The 19802-nt window shown below is 37.4% G+C and overlaps 1 protein-coding gene across 13 annotated transcripts in view; it reads left to right on the top strand.

Moving 5' to 3' along the window:
- CEP128 (centrosomal protein 128) overlaps positions 1-19802 on the top strand; it is a 414346-nt gene that overhangs the window by 385290 nt on the left and 9254 nt on the right. For all 13 annotated transcript variants that reach the window (XM_021099567.1, XM_021099565.1, XM_021099569.1 and 10 more), the window contains 2 exons: positions 3867-3944; positions 5760-5873. In XM_021099567.1, coding sequence (XP_020955226.1) covers positions 3867-3944; positions 5760-5873 — 192 coding nt within the window. The remainder of the gene's footprint in view (positions 1-3866; positions 3945-5759; positions 5874-19802) is intronic.

Here is a 19802-nt window from a genome sequence, read left to right as displayed (position 1 = left end):
ATAATTGTGCTCCCCAAAATACCACTTAATCATGAAATTATGAGACCTGAGATGCCCAAGGCCTGGAGTCATTATCTCTATTACTTCACATCTTATTGTTGCAGATGCCACTGAAATCTCAGCATCTGCACATATAAGTTGCTTAAAATAAATGCAACTAATTTTTTTTGTGTAATTCTTACATCTTTTGGTTATGCATATTCTCTCTCCAGTAAATTAAAAGTTCCTAAATAACAGGAAGTGTGATATCTATGTCTTAAGGATTTTTATGTGATATGTAGATGTACATTTGGTGTTAATTAATTGACTAGAATATAAGGATGAAGAGAAAGATTTGTATTAGTATTTCTGATTTTGAGCAAGATATTTAGTAACAAGACATAAATCGGATGTAAACTAATCACAATGAAAATAGGTGATGGGAAGAGTTCCCGTCGTGGCTCAATGGTAACGAATCCAACTAGGAACCATGAGGTTGTGGGTTTGATCCGTGGCCTCGCTCAGTGGGTTAAGGATCCAGCGTTGCCATAAGGTGTGGTGTAGTTTGCAGACATGGCTCGGATCAAGCGTTGCTGTGGCTCCAGCGTAGGCCGGAGGCTAAGGCTCCGATTAGACCCCTAGCCTGGGAACCTCCATGTGCCATGGGTGCTGCCCTAGGAAAGACAAAAAGAAAAAAAAAGAAAGAAAGAAAATAGGTGATGGGAAAGTATAAAGATGTTAGTGGAGACACGAGGGTGAGGGAGGGAAGGAGGTAGAAAAATAACTGCACTTAAGAAACAGGGAGCCAAGCAATTTTTTAGGGATTACTCAAAAAAAGTAGTATCCATTTGAATATATACTCAGAATAAACTAGTAAGTGTAAATACACAAGAAAAAAGCTTTTTTATGCATCACCTGGTTGACTGAAAAATTTAAGCAAAAATATTTACATAACCTGCTTACTTTACAGTAGGGAAAGAGATTATTTGGTTATTTAAAATCAAAGTGAGTTTAACATATTTAACCCAGGTTCAGAGGGTCACTTTTGAATGAGAAAAATTATGAGCTGAAAAAAAAGAAAATAAAATTTTAAAACTACTAATTTATAGAAACCATTGTTTATGAAGAAGATGTTATCCAATGTATATATGATGGCTAAAACTACTTGTTACCGTAAACATACATTAGGGCCTGTGTTAAGAAACGTGTCATTTTGATGAATCTTTCCTACATATGAAAGAATTAAATGAAGCCATTTTAAATGCATGCAATACAACATTGTAAATCAACTATACTTAAATAAAATTTAAAAAATAAAATACGTGGCAATTTGAGTCTAGCACATGCTGCAAAAAGACTAACAATAATATAAATGTTCAGCAGAGGGACCAAAATACTAAATCCTTTAAGTGGAACTTGCAAAGTGATGAATGTGGAGAAACAGCACGTGCAACTTTCAGTTTCAAAATGGTGAACTGAGGATATTTCTACTCTTCTCTCAAAAATCGTAGTAGAAAAATAAGAATATGAAGAAATAGAAACAGTGGTTTACATGTTGACAACTAGAAGACATCTATAACTCCAAGTCAAAGAACATTGAAAAAAAAAGGGTAAAAATGACTCAGAACAGAGAAGGTGAAACCCAAATGCCTGTCCAGAGGCTAGGTATGGGAGGCAAATTTTATTCACCCTGCAGAATTCCAGAAAGGCTTTTCACTTGGTGGTGCCCTCCTATTACAGAAGAGAGTGGAAATGAGTACACTGAAAGTGTCTTCAAGGAGGAGTTTGGCCCTCCACTCTCTGTCCCCATCCTGCTCCTCCACAAACCCTGGAGACATAAGCATATGCTGCAGAGAAGCTCTGGATTGGAGGTAAAGGCAGAAAACAGCAGCAAATGAGAAGAAGATTTAAAATAAATAGGAAGGCTTGGAGTTCCTCTTGTGGCTCAGTGGTTAACAAACTCAACTAGGGCCCATGAGGTTGAGGGTTTGATTCCTGACCTTGCTCAGTGGGTTAAGGATCCAGCATAGGGGTGACCTTTGGTGTAGGTCGCAGATGTAGCTCAGGTCTGGCATTGCTGTGACTGTGGCATAGACTGGCAGCTACAGTTCCAACTCGACCCTAGCCTGGGAACCTCCATATGCTGTGGGTGTGGCCCTAAAAAGCCAAAAAGAAAAAAAAGAGTAACTAAGTATCGATATACCAGATGATAAGAACACCAGTTTTGGAGTTACTGTTGTGGTGCAGTGGAATCAAAACCGATTAGTATCCATGAAGATACGGGTTCATTCCCTGGCCTCACTCAGTGGCTTAAGGATCTGGTGTTGTGATGACCTGTGGTGTAGGTTGCAGATGCGGCTCAGATCCCGTGTTGTTGCGGCTGTAGTGTAGGCTGGCAGCGGCAGCTCCAATTCAATCCCTAGCCTGGGAATTTCCATATGCCACCATATGCAGCCCTAAAGAGTACTTTAAAAAAAAAAAAAAAAAAAGGAACACCCTTTTCTAACCCTGTTTAGTTCCAGAAAAGTTGACCTCCCCCTATTAAAAAGCCTCCATATCCTTATAGTTTGGAGCTTCTTTCCACCAAGAAGTGGGGGGTGGGGTGGGGAAGCCATTCACCCTGGTTAGCCTCAGTTTAATTATGTAATTCTCAGGTATTATTCACAATAAATTCTGTGCCATGCATTGGTAACCAATGCATAAACTAAAACTGAAATCTTACGGCTTAACACATAAAAGTTGATTTTTCACTCAAAGTCCACTGTGGTGTGCGGCTCTCCTCTCTCTTGCAGCTGTGACATCTGGAGCATGTGGCCTCCAGGGTCCTCATGGCCAAGTCTAAGATGGAGGCAGGAGCGCACAGACCCTTAACTGTCTCCGTCCAGAAGTGACAGGTGCCGCTTTCATTCACAATCTGTTGTGCAGAACCATTCACTTAGGAGATGTCAGGGAACACATGGAATGTTGGGTGGTCACTAACTTCTCAAAAGCTCTGTGCAAACTTATGTCCAGGTTCTTGCAGGATACTTCCCTTTCTTCCCATCTCTAGTCATAGCGTTTTTTTTTTATTTCATTGAATAATTATAACTCATTTTACATTGAAAAGCTAGTATCTATCTCTATGTGCCTGCCCTGTGACAGGACTAAGAATACAGAGGTGCATATGATACAGTCTCTGGTCTCAAGGCTACCTACAGTTTAACCTCTTAGTTCAACATTGGCTTTGAAATAATTTTCAGGTCATTCCCTCTTAATGAATATATTGGTATGTATAAATCAGTGTCTAGCTAATTAAAGATTGTATAAGATGTTGATTTGTAATCAACAATTGACTTTTTATCCCTGTCGCAAATATTTAATTTTAGATATTTCTTCAAAGTCTTTTGAGAACTGCTCTTTACCTTTTTAACTAAAATAATTGTTAAGACGTCTTTTATTCTTTATAATGGCAACATGAAAGTATCTGTAATATGTTCCATAGATAAGTTACTACAAAACTGCAGTAATATGCTCCATAGATAAGTAACTACAAATACTTCTTATTATTACTTTGTGATTTATTTCTCATGTTCACTGAAGCAGGTTTGTAAATTAATACCAATATGAAATTCTGTATAGAAAGTTTAATAGCATATTAGCTGAAAGCTATTACATAAGAGGAGTTTTACATCTGGGTCAGTCTTGCAAATGTATCTCATACTTTTTGAAAAAAAAATTTCTGATTTAGAAAGATATATTAATCTTAGGAATACTATTATATTTGTTCTTATTTAACTCTCTAAATCTACAGCTTAAACTGCTTATACCAATGGTACCACTGATTTTTAGCAGTTGGTTTCTCAGAGGATCAATCAATTTTTTATGTTTGCTTGCCTTGTGTTTTCTAGAGTACCCGAGTGGCCTTGGACCATCTGGAGTCTGTGCCTGAGAAACTGAGCCTACTAGAAGATTTCAAAGGCTTCAGAGTGAGAAAGAGTTGGCTTGTCTCTTTCAGTATTTTTTTCTGAATGAGAACACCTGACATCTTCCTGATGTGCAAAGAAAATTGTAGGGTGGGGAGAAAAGACCAAAAAACATTGGGGACTTTTAACACTGTCTTAGCAGAGTTTATTGACATTTGTGAAGCCAGGATTGAAAATAATAGAACTTATAAAGCACAATATAGGAAAATGGAGACTTTTATCCTATCACCAGAAGGTCATTTGGCCCCCTAAAACTTTAATCATAATTTAGAAAAGCCTAAGAATTAAGAGGAATTATTCATTACATTGGTGATATTTAACTTTCTGATTAGCAATTGTAACTTATGAATTATCTTCTTTTTTAAATTATAAATTTCCAAAGTACTGTTTGTCTTAGAGACATGATAGTGCACAGGTCATCCCTATATGTCAGTATATGCATTAAAATCCACATAAAATATTAGACTTTATAACCGATCCTTTTTTTTTTTTTTTTCCAGGGCCATACCTGAGACATATGGAAGTTCCCAGGCTAGGGGTCAAATCGGAGCTGCAGCTGCGGGCCTATACCACAGCAATGTAGGATCCAAACTGCTTCTGCGACCTACACCACAGCTCACTGTAATACCAGATCCTTAACCCACTGAGCAAGGCCAGGGATCAAGCCCTCATCCTCATGGATACTAATCTGGTTCTTAACCCACTGAGCCACACGGGAACTCCTTCCAATGCTATTTATTGATAGAACTCTAACCACAAAGGATTTCATTATCAAGCCAATTAATTATGTATGTGGATTTACCTACTGCCATTTTTTTTTAAGTTCCTCACAGAGGAGATGCAAAGCAAATAACCCTGCCACCTAGTCCTGCCAAACAAGGGCCAGACCAGACAACATCTTCACATGTCCCCTAGGGATAGATATGTAATGAATGGTTTCAGTGATTTGTAATTTCTTGACCTTGTAGGACTAAAGAAAGGTGAGGGTTTCTCCTTGAAAACCATTTAACCCCTTATTTCGCTTTTGGATTTAAAATATAACATGTTATATTTAGATTCTCCTTAACTCTAACATATTATTTGCGGATATAGTGAGTAGGCAATATAGCCGGATCATGCCATGTTGATTTATTGGAGGAACTGATATGATGTGACTTTCAAGGTCTACACTGTCTTAAAACTACCTTTTATTAAGTGTATTTTGCCATTCAATAACTATACATTTTTCAGTAGGATGTAGGTTGAGCTGACACATCAAGAAATCTAGAATACCACATATAGAATAAAAACAAGTATTTCTAGTAAATTTTGCTGAAGTTTCAATTCTTTCTGTGATTTGATTACATATGTGCAGTCTATATCCTGAATCTTTTTATGCTTTTAAGCGCTGTTGAACTGTCCCTAAGCTTAAAAATCTATGTGATATGATAGTTAAAAGGTAGAATGTTGAAGAAAGAAATTATTTTAATGCCAAGTATTATTTCAAGGGACCAGTATACAACATCCAAAAGTGACATGGTGTCATTAAATGCCATCTCCAGACAACTCACTATTATGTAGCCCTTTCTCCCTTCAACTAAAGTGTGTCAGACATTTCAGACTGGCATGGGGGCTAGCCATGAAAAACGCAAATCGTCAGTGTGGTACCATGTTTTTATTTTTATAGCAGCATCCAAAGTGACCATTTCCTTCTTTATCCTTGGGAACCTATCATTCTTCTATGTATCTCCCTAAATGCTTATGATAATTTCATATCTACTTTTTTATTCCAGTTTCAAGCACTGGTTTTTCTTTCATCTACCTTTGTTGTTTTTCCAGGATTCCCGCAGTTTATCTGAGAGAAGTGACGGGAGATATTCTAGATACAGATTTTCCAGAGAGTCTCTTCAGCAGCGCCAGGATGACACCACGTACAGAGTCCCAAACTTCAAAGTAATGTCCTTCGTTATACACTTTCAGTCTATAACATGGGTATCATTCATGTTTATGGCTACAACTTTCTAAGCAGCCCCTTCAGGGTAAGGGTACTTATAAAAAGCAAAAGTTCTTGATGTAGAAGATAGATTTTCAAGTTTGTAGAAGTAGAGAATAAAAATCCAAAGACTGTGCTTATAACTTTTTACCTGAGAACTGATCTTTAAGTTTATGCCATTGTGGATTTATAGGTTGTTTGTCTATGGGAATTGATGCTGCTTAAGAAATCCTGAGCCAGGAACCTCCGGGTCTCTTGGTTGGTTAAAGTGTGAATGGTTGCGCTCCTCAAAGTCTAAGTCCAACTACTTTTGGTGCTAAAGTCCTCAGTAGGTAAAGTAACCTACAGTATTTTATAGCCTTGGCATTTATAGTCATTCCATTCTTACTGCTTCAGTCTGTGAGTCATTAATATAGAACCAACACAGAGACTGGTAAGATTTGACCATATCGACAAAATAACTACCATTCCCTAGTGTCTTCCCAAGATCCATGTGGGGTGTGGGTGACTTTAAACTCATTTGACCTCGAATGGTTATTAGCCTAGAGCAGGGCTTCTTAGCCTCAGCATCAGTGATGTTTGTGTTAGATGATTCTTTGTGGTAGAAGCTGTCCTAGGCATTTAGGATATTTAGCAGCATCCCTGGAATCTACTCATTAGATTCCAGTAGCTTTCCCTACCCAGGTTGTGTCATCCGAAAAAGCATTTCCAGACATTGTCAAATATCCCTGAGAGAGCAGAATTGCCCCGCATTGAGAACACTGACCTAGAGTATGCTCCAGGTCAATTTAGGGAAAAAAAAGCCAAAAATTCTTCTGACTTTTTTAATGTTCTTACAGATTCAATATGCATGAATATTCATTATCTGTATACAGTCACTTATTTCAGTCAAATACAATTATTTTTAAGATGCGTCTTCTCCCCCCTGAATGTAATTGGATAGGATGCCTGGTGGATATAAAGACAGTATTCATTGGGAGTTCCCATTATGGCTCAGCAAAAACAAATCTGACTAGCATCCATGAGGACGCAGGTTCAATCCCTGGCCTTGCTCAGTGAATTAAAGATCTGGTGTTGCCGTGAGCTGTGGTGTAGGTTGCAGACTCGGCTCAAATCAGGCATTGCTGTAGCTACGGCATAGGCCAGAAGCTACAGCTCTGATTTGACCCGTAGCCTGGGAGCCTCTATATGCCATGGGTATGGCCCTCAAAAGACAAAAAAAATATATACATATATATATTATTTTAAAAAAGACAGTGTTCATTTTCATTAGTCCTACCCTTAGTGCTTAAAATGCATTTCACTTCCCCCATCCTAAAAAAATCTTAACATAATTATGCTACATCATATATACCCTTATTGTAAAAAGGGTGTCTTGTGACTTTGTGCTTTTTTTACCTGTTTTAAATAGATTGGTATTATTGACTATAATAGTGACCATGTTGTCTCATACGGCAAATTTTATTTTATTTTATTTTATTTATTTATTTATTTATTTATTTATTTTTACTTTTGTCTTTTTAGGGCTGTACCTGCGGCATATGGAGGTTCCCAGGCTAGGGGTCTAATCAAAGCTACAGCTGCCGGCCTACACCACAGTCACAGCAACAGCCAGATCTGAACCGCATCTGTGACCTACACCACAGCTCACGGCAATGCCGGATCCTTAACCCACTGAGCAAGGCCAGGCATCAAACCTGCAACCTCTTGGTTCCTAGTCGGATTTACGACAGGAACTCTTCATATGGCAAATTTTAAATTCACTAAATGGTCTTCCAAGCATTCTCATCAGGTCCCATATACTGAAGCATTTCTCCACCCCTTGAAGGAGTGACACTGATGTTAAACAGAAGTGCAAGTCTCGGGCAACAATAGCTGATAATAATAGCTAATCATTATGTATCATGTATTAGAGCAAATTGTATAAACTATACAAACTACATATACTGTACCTTTTTGTAGGTATCTCATGCTTTATGTGCATTATCTCATTAATCCTCACAGCCACCCTGTCAAGGTTGGCACCATTATTTTTCCTTTCTTGCTATTGAAGGAAACAAGGTTATAGAACAATTAAGTGGTTTAATCAGGTTTATAACCCAAATCTGCCTGGCATCAAGAATCTATATTCTTGACCACTAGGCTATAATAGCGTAAATTTGAACTTGATATTCCTTAATTTTTTTAGACGTCACCAAATGTAGAGCTGTATCTTTAATAAAGAAAAGTCAGTTGTCTCCAAAAATACATAAACCCAATATATACCTCTTTGTTCAGTAGAGGTCTAGATGCAAATGAAATATTGGAAACATTATTTCTCAATACAGTTAGATTCAGTATCAGGTGAATCAGTGCTATCTAGTGACACCCAAATTGCTATAAATCAATACAATTTCCATAACAGCATATGGCAAAGCTATGAATGTTTAACATGTTCGGCAGCTAATCTCATTGGAGCTCTCTTCAAAATTACATTTACAGCTGAAGAGGAAATCGAGCCTGGTATGTGAGGCCAACACTTATCAAAATGAGAAATAAGTTTGAGAATTTTGCAAATAGGTAGTACAAATATAGGAAAGAGCCACAAGGCACATTTTGTGATGACAGTGTTCCACATTAGCAATATTTAAGTATTTTTAAATGTTGAGCCATTTCAGTGATAAATAAGTAGATTATCATCATGTGTAGCAGATGTCTGGCCTGAAATAATGCAGTGATCTAACACAACTCATGAGAATATCACATTTTTTTTCAGTCATTGTTGAGAAAAATGTGAGAGAACATTTTTGTGAATTGTAAATACCAGTGATCATATGCTTATATGCTTTTTATGAAAATAAGTTATTGATCATGAATGAGAGGGGAGGCAGCTTCCAAAGAAACATGGGCTTATACGGGCGGTGAAAAAGTTGTTAATTTCTTGGCTTCATGTATAATCAGAAAAGCTACTTCTGATTAACCATTGACATTCTGAAGAAAATGCTTCAAATAAGATACATTGGGGTGCTTTCTATCAAGGGGTAAGGGGTCCCATTTACTACATCACTTTCATAAGACATTATTTCACCAGCTCTTAACTTCTCCCATATTTTTGCTAGAACAGATTTAAAACAAAAGGCACTTGCTGGAGTTCCCATAGTGGCGCAGTGGAAACAAATCTGACTAGGAACAATGAGGTTACTGGTTCAATCCCTGGCCTTGGCTCAGCAGGTCAAGGATCCAGCGTTGCTGTGAGCTATGGTGCAGGTCGCAGACCCAGCTCGGATCTGGAATTGCTGTGGCTGTGGCATAGGTTGGCAGCTACAGCTCCAACTTGACCCCTAGCCTGGGAATCTCCATATGCTGCTGGTGCGGCCCTAAAAAAAAAAAAAAACAACAAAAACAAAAACAAACCAAAAAAACAGGTTAAAAAGACCAAAAAAAGAAAGAAAAGAAAGAAAAGGGGAATTCCCGTCGTGGCGCAGTGGTTAACGAATCCGACTAGGAACCATGAGGTTGCGGGTTCGGTCCCTGCCCTTGCTCAGTGGGTTAACGATCTGGCGTTGCCCTGAGCTGTGGTGTAGGTCGCAGACGCGGCTCGGATCCCGCGTTGCTGTGGCTCTGGCGTAGGCCGGTGGCTACAGCTCCGATTCAACCCCTAGCCTGGGAACCTCCATATGCCGCGGGAGCGGCCCAAGAAATAGCAACAACAACAACAAAAAGACAAAAGACAAAAAAAAAAAGAAAAGAAAAAAGAAAGAAAAGGCACTTGCTACTGGAAAGTGTGGTTACAGGAAATCAGTTAGTGTAGGATTCAGTTTAATACAACAAACAGAAACTGTACAGATACTATATTGCAAAATACTGCACTAGCTTTTGGAGGTAGGCTGACAGGATGTACAAAAATGCAGAAGGCATGATCTTCAAGTAGGGAATGGTTGTCTAGTTGTCTTAATCATAATAGATAATTCTTGCACAGTTGTTTTGGGGCACAGTTTGGCAAACTATCACCCATGGGCCAAATTTTACTTGCTGACCGCTTTTGTAAATAAAGTTTTATTGGAATACAGCCACATTCTTTTATTCATGTGTTGTCTACAGCTGCTTTCACACTCATAGAGTTGAGTAATTGCAACAGAAATTGTGTGGCCCACAATGCCAGATATAGTTACTATCAGGCCCTCTATGGGAAAGTTTGCCAATTCCTGATCTAGGGAGGAGACATTACCAACCTACTCTTAATACTTCCTTTCCACATTATGTAAATACTCTCTCTTTATTTATTGGTGAAATAAATACTGCCCAAGTTCTTTGGAAAGTCCTAATACTTTTGCATTCATTCAGTAAACATTTATTGAGTTTCAGCCAGATGCCAGGAACTTTTGGGGTATATGGGATTCACATCAGTGAACAAAACAAAGATCTCTGCCTTTTTTAGAGCTTCTGTTCTAATTGTAAGACATTCATCTTTTTGTTATTGTTGTTAAATACAACAGTCAGCAAACATTTATTGAGTTTCCCCTGTGTACAGGGCACTGTACTGAAAGCTAGAGAGAATGGCATAATAAGAAAACTCATTACCAATCCTTGGGTATTCAGAGTCTTCACACAAACGACTATAGTGCAAAGGAGAAAGGGATAAATACTGTAATGGTGGCCCCAATAAACTGCAGTGGGTGTTCAGAGAAGAAAGATACTCTAAAGTCTTTGAAAAGAGGCTTGTGATGACAAGTATTTTATTCACATCTGTTTGGAAGCGGATCCCTATTAGCGCTGCAGTTGTAGAACCCTGACTGTTTTACTGTTGACAGATAAATAGCTGTTGGAATAGCAAAACCATGTTGGCAACTGGTTTCTCTCGTGTTGTTGCTGTTATAGGAAGGCAGTGAGACATCCAGTATGAGTGGGCACGTTGCTGGTGGAGGGGAAGTTTAACAGAAAGTGTGCAAGTCAGATTCTCTTTCAATCCAGGCTAGAGCCATTTCCTGCTGTCTACTCCTGTGGCAAACACCAGGACTAAAATGATCAGATTTCTAGAAACCTATCAAGATTTTCAGCAGGACCAATGTCCATAGATGCTGAGAGCATAATGTAATATTATACTAAGCTTACCAAGGTAACTGGACAAAGCCTGATGTAAAAGTTTATATTTAGAATTCAGTTCAAATCTGAAACTGACACATTTTCTTTTTTTCTGTGTAGACAGCAGAGGCATTTCATGTCTTCTCTTTCATCAGGCTCAATTGGGTTTCTGTAGGACATACAGGCTTCCTTGCTGTCCCAGCTGTTTCAAATAGAAAAGAATGTTCAAAAGTGAGCCGATAACACAGCATTGCTAATCTGAATTCACGGAGGAGCATGGTTTTGTGCAAGATATCTCTATTTGCTACCTTCCCTTTTTGCTCTCTACCCATACTAAATATATGGTTTTAATTAGTAGTGGATTTTTAGTGAAATCACAGAGGGCATATTTTGTTTCCATCCTTCTTCCTCCTGAAAAGAAAATCATGATTTTCGATTTCTAGGAGAAGAGTCAGTATGCAGCTTCTTTTTAAACAAGTAGATGTTTTGCAGGATAAGATGAGGGAGGTGAGGAAGAGTTGATAATGGCTTTCAGCACAGCTTATGAAGGCAAAGTTTGCCAAAGCCCTTTGTCATATTCGTCCAGCATAAGCATGTGTGTGCTATAAGAACTTACTGCTTTGTGCCTGGAAGCTGTTTCTCCTTCCTTGAATCTCTCCATGGTTTGTTTATACTTTGCTCAGGGCAATTAATGGCTGTTAGCACTTTAGGTCAGCTACTTCTGTACATGCCTTAAATCTTCTGCAATAGTAGCTTCTGAAGCATGCAATACATAATGTGCAATTCAAGAGTGTAGGTGATTTTTATTTTATGACTGTTAGAATATATCACCAGTGTATTACTAAAGTAATTTTACAAGTATTGCTTGGGAACAATGGTGGCAGTCATTTGAGGGATAGGTATTTAACCACATAATACCCCCAGTTATCTCATTTATTGAGTTTCCCCTGTGTACAGGGCACTGTGCTGAAAGCTAGAGAGAATGGCATAATAAGAAAACTCATTACCAATCCTTGGATATTCAGGTATTCCACCTCTCTCCATGCTTTGATAAGAAATCATGTGTAATCTGCTACTTATATACAGCTCCATGCTTCCCCCAACGCAACCAGTTTGCTATCCTTCAAGCCCCTCCTATATAGAGTTTAGGGTGCAAGGTTAATATTTAAGGTAACATAAAAGAAAGAGTGAATGTAATTGTAGCTAAATACTAAAATTTGGTAAATGCTGTTTTACTGGATTATATGCCTTTCGAGGGCAGACACTGTCTGCTTTATCTTTGGCTCCAGAGTACACAATACATGCTAAATTAGTGATTAAACATTTTTTTTTCTAACTTCAGCCTTTTAGGGAATTCTAACAAAAATCTAATTGCCGTTTTTCCAGTAATGCTTAGAAGACACATCTGAAACCTTGTAGGCAATCAAATTATCTGAAATCTGAAGCAATATTTATTCTTTTGAAATGATCAAGACTAACTTGCCAGCCATACTATTTAACTACTTGATTTCATCTTGCTCTTTAAAAGTTAAACAGAAAGTCTTCATATGAGTTGGGATTTTTCTTTAAAACCTGAAAATGGCAGTGGATCAAAAGTGCTTATTTAGCGATCCACCTGGGTACTTAGACAAGCACATTAATTTTTTTAATTCTACCAAACCCAGTTCTCTTAACAAGCCCCATGCTTTCTTCCTCATTCCCAATAATTTACTCAAGAGCATAAGAAAAGGTTGTGAAGATAACCCTATATCTGATCGTAAAGATACCATTATTTATCATCTCAAATCCAAAATTCTTGATACCAAATACTAGATACATAAGGAATACCAATTAAATATCTTTTTTTTTTTTTTTTTGTCTTTTGTCTTTTTGTCTGTTGTTGTTGCTATTTCTTGGGCCGCTCCCGCGGCATATGGAGGTTCCCAGGCTAGGGGTTGAATTGGAGCTGTAGCCACCGGCCTACGCCAGAGCCACAGCAACTCGGGATCCAAGCCGCGTCTGCGACCTACACCACAGCTCACGGCAACGCCAGATCGTTAACCCACTGAGCAAGGGCAGGGACCGAACCCGCAACCTCATGGTTCCTAGTCGGATTCGTTAACCACTGCGCCACGACGGGAACTCCCCAATTAAATATCTTACTAGTTTGTAATAAACATGTCATAACATATTCATCCAAACAATCATTGTTTTCTTTAAAATAGTCACTTTGAGAGAATAAGCACTGATTCCAATGAGGCACTATCATTATAAAACATCTTTGTTTCTGTTTCTGCCTTTGTTTATGAAATCAGAGGCACAGCCTTTTTGTTTTGTTTTGTTTTGTTTTGTTTTTTGTTTTTTAGAGCTGCACCTGTGGCATATGGAGTTTCCAAGGCTAGAGGTCAAATCAGAGCTGCAGCTGCTGGCCTACACCGCAGCCATAGCAACACAGTTTCTGAACCCTGTCTGCGAATAAACCATAGCTCATGGCAAGGCCATATCGTTAACCCACTAATCGAGACCAGTGATCAAACCTGCATCCTCTTGCATACTATTCAGGTTCGTTACCTCTGAAGCACAGTGGGAACTCTCAGTGACACATCTTTTTGGGTATCTTTATTTAAGGCAAATTTCTATCCACTGTGAATATGTTTGGTTTCTGAAAATGCATTAGAGTCATGCAGAGTCAAGTCCTAAATGGGAAAAACAAACAAAAAAAACTGAGTATGATCTTTTTCATTAGTGAGTCACTAGGAATATTAAATTTTATTCAATAAACCAATAATTGGGTAAAGGTAAATTTATCAAATGGCCTAATTTAGCACAGTATTTTCATGAGTCTGTGGTGAGTATAGCATCAGATATATAACATTAATGTGTAAATTTGGAAAAAGTAGTTTGCATAGTTAGACGTACTGCTTTTCAATGGTTATGCTCAGATAGATAAGAATTACAAAATGTTAGAACTGAGAAGACTTAGAGATGATATGGTCCAGTGCCTTTATTTTCTTGCATGAAGAAACTGAGAATGTGAGAGCAGTAGTGTCCTACTTCCCAACTCCACATAGCAAACTTTAATTTCTGTACTATGGTCAAGAAATAATTATATATGACCATTATTGAGTTCCTTAATGAAGATGGCACTGTGCTAAATTGTGGAATATTGGGGTGAGTAGATAAAAAGATAGAGGTGATCGAAGCCTCACCCTCATGGACATTGAAAGCTGTATAATAACAGCCATGCAGATTGTGTTATAGGGGGCTGACTTTAAATAGACTGTCTGCCCAGATTGAACTTTAAAGTAGGAATAAATTTTACTGAGAAAAAGGTTAAGCTTTTTCTAGCACTGATGGACACTTGGGAATTAAGAGTGGGGAGCAAATACAGGAACAGTGCATTGTTAAGCTAGCGACAAATTCAGGAAAACATTTCTGACACAGATTCAGAAACACATAAGTGTTTTTTCCTTTTCTCCGGGGGAACAGTTGGATAACTTAAAATTAAAAAAAAAAATAAATGTATCATTTGTCTTCTAAACTTTGAACTTATAATATTCCTGAGAGAAAAATGCTTGGTGGGCATCATTAAATATTAATCATTGGAGATCAGTTTAGCCAAAAGATTTACTCGGGTTGGAACAACTTTTAAGAAACCAATTACAATGTAGGTTATGAAAGAGCAGTGGAAGAAACCCAGGGAAAATATTAGAAAATGCAAGTTCCTTCACCCAGTGGAATTTTTGCAGGGAATTCTGGCTAAATAGCTTGTTGAGACTTAAGACAGTAATAGAAAGAGGTTCCTGTGCTAAGGATATAAGAATTGGCAAAAAGCAAACACCAGGATTACTAAAATTGCAAAGAATCTTCCTTTTTAACCATTATTTCCTTTTTAATATTTAAGTATTTAATTGAAAAGCAGTTAAGAATTAGAAAGTTATCTTATAGTCTCCCTATAAAATTTACTTATATAGAAATTCCACAAATTAAATTTCAGTGTGTAATTGGAGAATATGAAGGTACTGTTTTCATATTCTGATATGTTGATTGTTCAAAGGGATAATGAAATATTTTTCTTTTAGGATCTTCTTTTAGGGTTCATTTCATTAGTTATATTTCAAGGTAACTTTGGAGATTCTGCCAATCTTTTGAAGACTTATAAATTGTTGGAAGCCTGGATAATTGACCCTTGGATAATTCCGGAGTTAGGGGCATCAACCCTCTGTGCAGTTGAAAATCCACGTATAACTATTAGTCAGACCTCTACATCCATGGTTCTGCATCCTTGGATTCAACCAACAGTAAATTACGTAGTACCATAGTATTTACTATTGAAAAAATAAGTGGACACATGCAGTTCAAACCTGTGTTGTTCAAAGGTCAACTATTCATTGAATCCCAAGTGTATTCATTCCAACAGCTACTTTATAATGAGCTGACATGGGACAACTAGAGGTGGAGCCATGGATCTGGCTATTATAGTTCAGATGTGAAACACTAAGGGCCGTGGTGGAGTTGTAAGATGAACAGATAGAAAGGAAGGTTATGCTCTCAATCAATGCTATAAATCTCCATTTAATCATAGTTTCTATATGAAGTGTGAAAGAGAGAAGCATAATAAATGGTTTCCCACTGAAAGATGTTTGGATGCTTATGATGTAGAGGTCTGACTAAAGTAAGGGAAAATAAACACACTCAACTTTTGTTCATTGACACCTAGACTGAGAAAGACAGTGAGAAAGGACAGGAGTGGAAATGTAGGTCTGGGTGCCTTGCTGAGTAAAACAGATGGTGCAATGACAGCTTTAGAAAGTGCCTACCAGAAGGATGAAGAACACAAAGATATTCAAACCCTATTTATTCTCCCCAAAAGGTATGGTTTTAAATTTCTAAAACAAAATCAACTGGCATCAAAGCTAAGACTATATCTTTCATGTTACCCCCCCCAAAAAAATTACATTTTTAATTATACAGGAATTCTTGGCACATGACTGTTAAAAATATGGCACAACTTGGAAAATATAGAGGAAATTAAAAAAATAAATAACCCAAATATTTAATAAAATCTATTTACCTAATTGAAAGGTATGGTGTTTCCTATATACCCTTTTTTTTTTTTTGTCTTTTTTTTTTGTTGCTGTTGTTGTTGTTGTTGCTATTTCTTGGGCCGCTCCCGCGGCATATAGAGGTTCCCAGGCTAGGGGTTGAATCGGAGCTGTAGCCACCGGCCTACGCCAGAGCCACAGCAACGCGGGATCCGAGCCGCGTCTGCAACCTACACCACAGCTCAGGGCAACGCCGGATCGTTAACCCACTGAGCAAGGGCAGGGACCGAACCCGCAACCTCATGGTTCCTAGTCGGATTCGTTAACCACTGCACCACGACGGGAACTCCTATACCCTTATTTATAAACATCTTTTTATATTGCAGTCACCATTTGTTGATAATTTTATTTCCTCCCTTTTTCATGTTTTATATATATATATATGGGAATTTTATTTATTATCATCTGCATCATTATAGTTATGCCATAGTTTATTTTCCTCATCTCCTGTTGCTGGAAATTTAAGGTTGATTTCAGTTTTTTTCTATAATAAATTATCTTCTAATAAATATCTTAGTATAAAAATCTTTGTCCATATTTTTAATTTATTAGCATAGGCTCCTAGAATGACTGAATAACATATAGTAAAGCTGTTTATATCTGTTTTATCTAGGTTGTCAAATTTATTGGCAGAGTGGTTCATAATATTTCCTAATTACCTTCTTAATGTCTATAGATGTTCCAGTAATAGTCCTCTTTCTGTCTTAGTATTGTCAATTTATATCTTCCTTCTTTTTTTCATAATCAGTCTGAGTAGGTGTTTTTAAATATTCTGATCTTTAAAAAAGAAAAATCCAATGTGGGTTTCATTTTTTTCCCTATTTTTCTGCTTTTTAGTTAATTGATCTTTGCTCTTATCTTTATTATTTCCTTCCTTTTACTTAGGTTAATTTGCTCTTCATTTTCTAGTTTCTTAAAGGTGGGAATTTAGCACATTTAATGTTACACTTCCCTCCAAACACTGTTTTAGCTGATTCCTATAAATTTTGATAAAGTATGCCTTTATTTTCATATAGTTAAAATATTGTTTTAATTTTGATATCTTCTTTGACCTATCCCTGGGTTATTTAGAAGTATGTTGTTTAATTTCTAAATATTTAGGAATTTTTCAGCTATCCTTCTGTTGTTGATTCCTGCTTTCACTTCATCATGGTTAGACATCTTAAATTTATTTTTTATACTATTTTCTTTTTTTATTACTCAATGAATTTATTACATTTATAGTTATACAATGATCATCACAATCCAACTTTATAGGATTTCCATCCCACACCCCCAGTGCATCCCCCCACCTCCCAAACTGTCTCCTTTGGAAACCATAAGTTTTTTCAAAGTCTGTGAGTCAGTATCCGCTCTGCAAAGAAGTTCGTTGTATCTTTTTAGACATCTTAAATTTATTGAGATTTATTTTACCACCTAGAATGTTGTCTATTTTGGAGAATGTTTGATGTGTACTTGAAAAATACTTGTAACCAGCTGTTTGGGGGTAGATTATTCTGTAAATGTCAGTTAGGTCTAGTTGGTTGATAGTGCTGCTATATCTTTACTGATTTTCTGCCTACTGTTTTATCAATCACTGAGAGAGGAATGTTGAAATCTCCAACTATAATTATGGATTTGTCTATTTTTTTCTTTATATTCTATCCATTTTGCTTCATATACTTTGACACTCTTAATATTTACATGCAATTTAGGAGTGTTACTCTTCTCCTTAAAGTTGTTGACTTAACTACTCACATTTCTTTTTTTTATATCTAGAAAATGAGGAAGTTTAATACAACTGACCCTTGAACAACACGGGTTTGAACTACATATGTCTACTTATACGCAGATTTTTTTTTCAATAGTAAATAGTATAGTACTATACAATCCACAGTTAGTTGAATCTATGGGTGCAGAACCATGGATACAGAGGCCAACTGTAAGTTATGCGTAGATTTTTGACTGTATGGGGGGTTGGTGCCCTTTACCCCATGTTGTTCAAGAGTCAGTTGTATATCCTTTACTTTCTAGTAATCCTATAATGAATGACTTCCAGTTGATTATGAAATTCTCATAATTAGTGAAAACTATAAGTTGCTTGGTTAAAAACCTCAGTCTGAGAGTTCCCTTTGTGCCACAGCAGAAACAAATCCATAAGGATGTGGGTTTGATCTCTGGCCTCTCTCAGTGGGTCAGGAATCTGTCGTTGCCGTGAACTGTGGTGTAGGTTGCAGAGGCAGTTCAGATCCCGAGTTGCTGTGACTGTGGTGTAGCCCTTAGCTGATTCAACCCTTAGCCTGGGAACTTCCATATGCCATGGGTGTAGCCCTAAAAAGAAATATAAAAACAAATCTCAGGCCTTTCTTCTTAAATGAACCTAAACTCCTTTTTGGTACATCAAAACTATATATAGGGCCTTTTCTTGAGGAATTATTTGGGCCACCTAACCACCAGTGGCTTCTTGTGGAATTTTGGGCCCCGATCTTGATCCCTTTCTCTCCCCTGATCGCACAGTAATCCACAGTTACAGGCTTTTAATTGATATTCGCCCTTCAACATTTGTGTTGCTCCAGTCTGTTTTCCGCAAGAGGCCAGAGTAATCTTTGAGAAATACAAATCAAAGCTTGTCTTTCCTCATTTTTCCAAAAAAGAAATACAAATGGCCAATAAGCACAAGGAAAAACCCTTTTGCATTGTTAATTATTAGAGAAATGCAATTCAAAACTACAGTGAGGTACCAGCTCATACCAGTCAGAATGACCATCATTAAAAAGTCTGCAAATAACAAATGCTGGAGAGGACATGAAGAAAAGGGACCCTCCTACATTATTGGTGGCAATGTAAATTGGTATAATGACTATGGAGAACAGTATGGAGGTTCCTCAGAAAACTAAGGCTAGAGTTACCATATGATCCAGCAATCCTACTCCTGACAGAACTACAATTCAAAAAGATACGTGCACCCCTATGATCATAGTAGCACTATTCACAATAGCTAGGACATGGAAACAACCTAAATGTCTATGGACAGATGCATGGATTAAGATGTGATACATGTATGTGGTGGAATTCTACTTAGCCATAAAAAAGAATGATTTAATGCCATTTGCAGCAACAAAGATGCAGCTAGAGATTATCATACTAAGTGAAGTTAAGTCAGAAGGAGAAAGCCAAATACCATATGATATCACTTCTATGTGGAATCTAAAATATGACACCTATCTGCAAAACAAAAACATATTCAGAGACATAGAGAAGTGACATGTGTTTGCCAAAGGGAAGGGGGTTGGGAGAGGATGGAGTGGGAGGTTGGGGTTAGCAGATGTAAGGTATTGTACATGGAGGGGATAAACAAAACAAGATCCTACTGTATAGCACAGAGAACTATATCTAGTATCCTATGATAAACATAGTAGAAAAGAATAAAGAATGTGTGTGTGTGTGTGTATATATATATATATATATATATATATATATATGTATGTATATGTACTCACACACACATATATAATTGAATCAGCAGAAATTAACACAACATTGTAAATCAACTATGCTTCAGTAAAAAAACATACACATCATTCTCCTTAAAACCCTTGATTGCCTTCTGATTGTACAAGTTAAAAAATCGCCAATCCACCTCCCATCTCTCAATCTCATTGTAACCATTTCTCCAGGCTCAGTGTGCCTAAGCCACAGGGCCTTCCTTAGTTCATCAAACACGCCAAACTCTTTCTCACCTCAGCACCTTAGTAGAAGTCTGCA

The sequence above is a fragment of the Sus scrofa genome, chromosome 7 (genome assembly GCF_000003025.6).
Source record: "Sus scrofa isolate TJ Tabasco breed Duroc chromosome 7, Sscrofa11.1, whole genome shotgun sequence".
Taxonomy (NCBI): Eukaryota; Metazoa; Chordata; class Mammalia; order Artiodactyla; family Suidae; genus Sus; species Sus scrofa.
The sequence above is the reverse complement of the archived record's forward strand: the minus strand, read 5'-3'. Positions and strand labels throughout refer to the sequence as shown.